The sequence below is a fragment of the Branchiostoma floridae genome, chromosome 5, assembly GCF_000003815.2.
Source record: "Branchiostoma floridae strain S238N-H82 chromosome 5, Bfl_VNyyK, whole genome shotgun sequence".
Classification (NCBI taxonomy): Eukaryota; Metazoa; Chordata; class Leptocardii; order Amphioxiformes; family Branchiostomatidae; genus Branchiostoma; species Branchiostoma floridae.
The window spans coordinates 20880074-20887998 of record NC_049983.1 but is presented as its reverse complement, the minus strand read 5'-3'; the positions used below and the strand labels follow the sequence as shown (position 1 = coordinate 20887998).

The window sequence follows — 7925 nt, the reverse complement described above, 5'->3', positions numbered from 1 at the left end:
AACAGAGTAGTCAGGAGGCGGGTAGTAAATTTCTAATCAAATGAAATCAGGTCATGCAATCCTAATCCTACCAGCTGTTACCTTAGCAGACGCCATTTTCTGACCCAGGGTGCATTTCGTGCAGGTATTCCACACCAGGGTGACGTCACCTGTCACGTGATCATTAGGCAGCAAGAAATGGAGGATCGGCTCCCAAGAAATTTCGTCGTGAAAAATTCTCCACTTACTCTTCCTTTCCACCCAGCCCCAAACAAAAATATTTCTCTCTACATCCTGTAATGTACCCAGGGCACAAATTGGTTGCCAAAATGAAGCTGACCGATGGGACTCTGCGTAGTTTTAAGGTGGCGAAAGTGTTCAGGGAGAATAGCGACCGTATCAACAGCTTGGACTTCGCCCCAAGCGGAGAGACACTAATATCCAGCTCGGATGATGACTCTATCGTTATATACGACTGTCAGGAGGGAAAGTACGTAAGTCCGCACCAGGTGCTATCCTGGGCGGTTGGTTTCCGGCGCCATTCTTTCCACAAAAAATCACTGCATGCTTGGCGCTCGAAAAGGGCAAACATGGCGGACCTGGAAAATGGACGCGTCCATGTTATGAAGGGGGAAACTTTTCTGGGGAAAATATTTTTCCGATATCTTACTTGCTTACTTCTGCTATATAGTGTGATCTGTGTAATGTTAGGTAAGTAAAGAAAAGTATTGCATGAATAGAAAGTTCTGTAGTATTTTGCTGGTAAGTTAGATGTCAAGGCGGTCTGTCCGATATTGATATGCAAATTAGGCTGTTTTTTCGAAGCCGACGCAACGTGGAGAAGACAGATAGGTGAAATAATCCAACGTAAAGTCTGAGGTTTTGGCCGGATGGAAATTCCTGTAACTGACTATATGGTACAATGGCGCCATATTCTTACATTTTCCATGGTTTTTCTTACTCTAAATTTCCCTAGTTGTTAAGAAATTGAGCGCTAGCCAGGTTGATGGAGATGAGTGATTTGCATATGAATCGGATACCTTGAGCTATACCATTCCTGAGTAGGGGTGGCAGGTTGATTGAAGGAGACAATGTATCCCATGGGGCCATTGTCCCCGGAGGGAAAATTGAAGTGAGTCAATGATAGAAGCTTTGAAAGCTTCTTAGTCAGTGAAAGAAAAATATCTATTGAAGCATGATTATTGTTAAAATATACATTTAATTATGCAGTTGAATTCCCCAGCAGCCTTTGATCAGAATACAAATGCATAATAATTAATAGTTTCTTTCTGGGGTATTTCATATGTGAAAGATGAATAAATTTTATTAATAGTTGAAACATGCAGACTAAAATATGAAATCTGGGTGCAAAATCAACAGACTTCTGCTGATCCATTTTGATAGGTGTAGTTGAATTACAACATGTCAAGTGTTGGTCAAATAATTTTCTTTAGTCTGTTTTCATTCATTGCAAAATAAAAGCCTTTTAAGTTACTGACTTAAAACATCTTACACTTGTACACTGGATGGTGCATTCAGCATAATTGACATATTAGGAAAATGGACATGTATTCTGTAGCAAAGCAATTGAATTTGTGTGGGCTTTTCAGGTAAATGACAAATGTGGTCACTTCATGGTCATGATCAATCAAAAAACAAGCTTTCATAGGTTGTGACAAAATTGGAAGCTGACAGGCAGAGACAGATGTTCTTTGGTTTGTGTGGAAAAGTGATAGGTCAGGAAAAATGGATTGGTCCTAAATAGTGGGTCAGGAATTGGGTAGTTACAAGAACATTGAATTGCAGGAATTGGGAATGGCAGTCGTTTCAAGTTCATACTGTTAAATAGGAGAGTAGGATTTAGAAGTAAGAAGAAAATGTCAAGAATTTGGTGCCTCAAAAAATGGTACCTCTTGACTCATTTTGAACAGGACTGCTCTGAACAGTTAATGTCCATCTTTCCAATCACTATTTATCACAGAAACTGTAATTCTTCTGTAGACCATTTATTCTGTTCTTGCTTGTGCCCATCTACAGACCCAAGAGAACATTGTACAGTAAGAAGTATGGGGTTGATCTCATCAGATTCACACATGCAGCCAACACAGTCATTTACAGCTCGAACAAGATTGATGGTAAGTCGTGCCTAAACTTGTTAGGGACTAGCAATATGTATATGTCATATAGTGATGTAGTGTTCATTTTGTTTGTGGCTTTGAGATCTATTACTTGTCAAATATTTACCATGAGACCTGTGTACCTGCCTTGTTGAATTTTCTATTCCAGCTTTTTAAGACAGCCACCATTTGTCACAGTGTGGGGCTTCAGTCTGAGTTGAAAGAAAGCCAGCTAAGAGCAGTTACTTATAAGTTATACCATATTCTCTTTTTCCTATTACAGACACCATCAGATATCTGTCTTTGCATGACAACAAGTATATCAGATATTTCCCAGGCCACACCAAGAAGTAAGTCTATGCCATATTTATCATGTAATTTTCTTTTGTTACCCCTTTCATTGGTGAACGAGTAATGCTACATGCATAAGATAATACCTAAGAGCAGCATTATTTATTGAGATGTACATAGAATGTCTTGTATTTTGCAAGTTAAAGTGTCTGACGTATGGATGACTTGTTCTGGTTCCAGAGTGGTTGCCCTGTGCATGTCTCCCATTGATGACACCTTCATGTCAGGCTCCTTAGACAAGACAATCAGACTGTGGGACCTGAGATCACCTAACTGTCAGGTAAGATATGTCATCTACCTGGTACAAAAACAGTTGTCTGAAACAGTCAATTCTGTACATAATTCTGAGATAGTTTACAAAATATTTTGTTGTATGGTATTTTTACATTGCTCAAGGTACTATAAATGCATAAACATTAAACCGCTGATAAAATTTCAATATTTTTATAGATTGTATGCTAGATTTTATATAGTAGTAGCACTGCACTGATACTTGAAACAGAAGCCAGAGTCATCTTAGATATTTATGCTCAACATCCATAAGATACTAGTACTTATTCGTCCTGAGAAACTTACATTTTGTACATGTATGTTACATTATGTACATGAATGTTACATTAAACACTGTTGTATTTGACTTTTCTCCAGGGTTTGATGCACGTCCCCGGCAGACCTGTGTGCAACTTTGATCCGGAGGGTCTGATCTTTGCAGCTGGGATCAACTCTGAGATGATCAAGCTGTATGATCTACGATCCTTCGACAAGGTTAGATTTACTGTCTGGACTTGTCTTCATGTGTCTTGTCAAGCTGGTGAAGTCTCTCCATTTGAACAAATGGGAGCTTTGCATATGGCACCTAGTGTGTTGCAACTGTCTCACCTTGTTCTGAAAAGGTTGTCAACTCCTACCTAATCATAATACTGATGTTATCCCCCATTCTGTAGGGTCCCTTCACAACATTCCGACTGCAGCAGGATAAAGACTGTGACTGGACAGGCCTGAAGTTTAGTAACGACGGGAAGCTTATCCTCATCTCCACCAATGGGACAGTCATCCGGCTGATCGATGCCTTCAGCGGCACACCCCTGCAGCAGTTCATGGTAACTATGGGCTGATGACAATCGGTAGCAAATGTGTGGATGAATAATACTTGCCAAGCAGAGATTCGGCTCTGGCTGTTTTTGATGTATTTTTAGGCATTTGTGTCTAGCTTTCTATTTTGTCCTGTTTTCTTTATGTCCGCCGGCCAGGAGGTACCAGAACAAAATAGAAAGTCGTTTAATCTAATGTGACAAATATATTTCCAGGGCCATACCAACCTGAAGGGTCTGTCTATCGAGGCATCGTTTACACCAGATTCTAGATACACCATTGTTGGTGAGTATTGTGTTCCCGTTTTATGCGAAAATTGCTTAACCTAATCTGTCAGTTTCATTCAGATCACTAGACAATTAACTTTATTTTAAGATGTCAAAACACCAGCTTTTTTCAACACTTCCATTTGCGTATTAAAGAGAGATTTATCATGAAATGTTTTATAGGTTAAAATCTTGAGTTTTTTTACAGGTTTGTATAGCTATGTTGAGTACATTGAAATGCAACTTGTAAGTCATGTACACTGATCCGTTAATGCTTGACTACCATCTTGGTTCTAAGTAAATGTTGTTTTGGCATGTTTGCAGGTTCCCAGGATGGTAAGATCCATGTGTGGAACAACGAGAACGGCAGTAAGACTATTGTTCTGGATGCCAAACACCCCGGGCCTGTACAGTGTGTGCAGTTCAACCCCAAGTTCATGATGATGGGCAGTGCATGCACTAACATGGTATGTATTTGCTTTTCTGTCATGCGCAAAAAGTAGCCATACCCGTAGCTTCCATAGCAGGCTCTCTGGGCCTTTTTTTAGTTTTTTTTAGCTCATAATACGCTTTTGCTGGCCTTTCTTTTTTGTACGTACTTGGTTGCTTGTACTACAGGCGTGTAGTACAAGCGACCCAGTACAAAAAGAAAAGGCCAGCAAAAGTGTATTATGAGCTAAAAAAAGGCCCAGAGAGCCTACAATGGAGGCTACCATACCAGTAGCAAAACCAAACAGACATGCATGGCGAAGGTGAGAATATTCCTGAATAGAATGCAATTTAAAGGTTGCTGTCACGTATATTCAAAGACTGAACCTTGCATATAGGTACCTAATTGTTGTTCAGTAACTACAACAACTCAAAACAATATCATTATCAAGATGAAAAAAGATTTTAGATATAAGTTGTTAAATGCTACATGATCAGTTTAAGTTTGTTTGAACACCTCTCTTCTTTTTTTCAGGCATTTTGGCTTCCAAGCACTGATGACTGAGATGGAAACTGGTGATTTAGACGTTCTTGCCAAGAGCTTCTCACATAGATACTATCTATAGTGTCGTCTGTCTCATATGTAATACATGTATGTTGTAAAACAATAAGCTATGTATAACATACTCCAGACTTTGAGGGTTATGTTAGTGACCCTTGTTGTTTCAATGTAAACGTTGCACTGGAATGTCTCCACTAGCCATGTATGAGTCTGAGAAATGTGCAGTATTATTGCAACATGCTAAAGACACGTAATAGTTCAGAAAATTTCTGGAAAAAAAAAGATTTAGGCTTCTCAGTTTGTGTATAGAAACCTTATTTGTTTACAGATTCTACAATTTTTCTTTTACAAACTCAGATTAGTCAAATATTAAAAACAACTTTTATGAAAAATTTTTAAATTGTCAAAAATTACTTGTTAGTTACACAACTAAAAGAGTTTGAAATATTAGAAAACATGTTGAAAAGAGATGGTGTAATATTACTCAAGATGTGCACATTGTTTAACATGCACGTACATATACATGTATATCTCAACATCAGTAATGTGGAGCTTTCAGAAATTCCTGTCCAGTTGAGAACTCAATCATGATACCCAAGATAGTGATACATGTATGTGCTACAGCTATTTACAAAAGATATGCTATTTTATACTTCAAGATGTCAGAAACTGCGATTGCACTCTGTAAGAATCTTCATCTGTTAGACAGATTACAACCTGTGGACATACAGGGGAGGAAGGTCAGGAGTGCTGAGAGATTTTGTGGAAACGGGGTCCAATAGTTCTGGTTCATGTTTTTTATATAAAGTCATATGCTTCTATCTTTATAATATATCAGTCACTACTACTTGTAGACTGTTGACATAGCTTTTCAGTGTCAAGTTATATAAGAGGGTACCATGTTTGCAGTTTGCAGTACTTGTTTGAGACAAGCTGTGTTCTATGTGATGCATATTGACCATGTATGACCTGAAGAGCACAGGGTTGTGTAGGATTGGTAAAAAGAATATTGCTTCTGTGGCCTCTGTCCACATTGCTAGGAAAAGTAATGCGTTGAGTAAAGACCTGAGTAAAGAACAACTAAACATACAAGGGATAACATCGATTTCAGGGTAGTAGATCTTAATTAAGTGTCAGGCAAATGTTTCTTTCGTAGTCAAGGTAAATACACAGAAGCATTTGGGGTAAAGTATAAAATCACACTATTTATGTAGCCTCTGGTGCCAGCACTACCTTGTTTTAAAAAGCACTGATGCTGTTGATCAGTAGTTGGGTGTACTTACTTACTCTTTGCTCCCGTTGGAGCTTATGGTACTAGTTGGCAGTACTGTGCTGTAGTAAAAGTGGCAAAGACATACATACCACCACCCGATGTAAAGGACCACCAGTCCATGTAAGGAAGACACTGTTTCTGGTTTTGTGGCAAGCTTTTTCTTTTTTTATTGGTGAATGGTCCATTAATCTACTGGATCCTTTGTCAAAAGAAGTGGTTAACGGCACATAGAAAAATCACTAAAATTTTCAACAACTATGGGCTATATAACTTTGAACTTACATTGGTCACTCAGAATTTTTCCTACTCACGTAATTACTGTTTTGGACCACAAACCATACACTTGGTACAATGTGGAGTTAACAGTTGAAGGACTTGACATCACGTAACATTCCAAAATGTCTTCCTTCGAACATGGACAGAGTTGTGCTTAGGTTAAAAGTGGAGTTGACTTGTCTGTCATGTCTATAACAGGCATTTCTGTATGATAGTAGCCAATATCATTCAGGAACAGTACCGTCCAAGAAGACTAAGTTATGTTTATATGGACATGTTGAGATGGGTGCTATTGTAAGTCTTCCCATGTAGGGTGGTTGTACTTCAAGATCTGTGCTTGGAGAGACCAGACTGTGCAAAAACTTCAGTTTTGTTTCGGAAGTTTACTACACGTATAATGCATTGTTTGTAACTGTTTGAAGACTATTCTCCTTGAAGCCATGTTAACTTTATTGTTTACTGTTCAACAGGAATCCTCATTTACAGTTTTTTGTAAATAAATTTTGTATTCAAAGATTATTCTTTGGTGTTTCTTTTTCTTTGTCACGATAAGGTGGTGTTACCCATTTCATAAAAGACCAATTACTAGCAATATGATCAACAAACCTTTTAGTAGAACTATGTTTACAGTTCCAGTGTAGCACGTAGCCATGGATATATCAGCATTTACCTTCTTTCGTTATAGATCTCTTCCATAGAAGGAGCTTCTTCCACAATAAACCACAAACATCACTGAAAGATCCAGTAAATACTCAAGCACACACACTGACGATGCACACAAACAACCTGGGCGGATCGAGGTAAACATAGCGAAAAACCTCATCAGCACGGGCACAAATGACTTGGATCGCTAGGAGTCCCCACTGACAGGTGATGAAAAAAAAGTCTGCTTGAATTTTGCATTCATGATGCAAACTTTCTAGCCTCAGTATCATAGTACGTGTAATAGATTTAGGTGTCTTCTAGTTCTGAGGTGCCAGACCACCACCACAAGGATCTTGGAATACCCGAAACTATAGAAAGGTCTGATACAAGATGACATGAGTGAACGAGGCTTGAAAGATACAGAAAACATAGTGATTCACGCTGCGAAGGAGATACGTAGAACAATCTCAATACCTACTGATCCCTGATAATCAATAGAAGTTAGCCTTTTTTAAACGCTTTTCAAAACATTTGACCTTTTTCAGAACCAACCAAGGAGTGGATTTGGTCGAAGAACGAACTAGTGGGTCAAGTTTTTTACTTATGTCACACACTGGGAGGGCCAAATTCGAAATGCATCTTCGTCTTCCCAACCCCTTAGTAGTATCACATACAATGCACCAAATATGAGCATAATCATAATCATTACCATACATCCAAAGGTTCTAAAGTTATGCTGACCACAGATATTGAAATATCCGGAAACGAAAACACACAGAGAGACAGACAGAAAAACACATACACACACATAACAGACAATACAGTATACGCCGAGTTCAAGGAGGCACTGGTAAGAAGGAGTCTGTTTTGACTGATCTATAACGTTGCCATGCCTGGCGCTTCATTCCAATATTTTTATACTTCTCCTCTGCATG

General features: G+C 38.7%; 1 protein-coding gene across 1 annotated transcript; it reads left to right on the top strand.

The window, feature by feature from the left end:
* The first annotated feature begins 104 nt into the window (after positions 1 to 104).
* LOC118415998 (WD repeat-containing protein 82-like) lies at positions 105 to 6864 on the top strand. Its single transcript, XM_035821026.1, has 9 exons — positions 105 to 469; positions 2017 to 2114; positions 2380 to 2446; positions 2628 to 2727; positions 3096 to 3212; positions 3392 to 3547; positions 3755 to 3824; positions 4130 to 4272; positions 4770 to 6864. Exons 1-9 carry the CDS (start codon positions 279 to 281, stop codon positions 4797 to 4799), a joined length of 972 nt encoding a protein of 323 aa, XP_035676919.1. The 5' UTR covers positions 105 to 278; the 3' UTR covers positions 4800 to 6864.
* The last annotated feature ends 1061 nt before the right edge of the window (positions 6865 to 7925 follow it).

Excerpts from the sequence above, each read along its gene's own strand:
- LOC118415998 (XM_035821026.1), top strand. The coding sequence starts at position 279 with ATGTACCCAGGGCACAAATTGGTTGCCAAAATGAAGCTGACCGATGGG. Across the intron at positions 2,115-2,379 it reads CAGCTCGAACAAGATTGATG|ACACCATCAGATATCTGTCT; the intron begins GTAAGTCGTGCC and ends TTCCTATTACAG. Across the intron at positions 3,213-3,391 it reads ATCTACGATCCTTCGACAAG|GGTCCCTTCACAACATTCCG; the intron begins GTTAGATTTACT and ends CCCATTCTGTAG.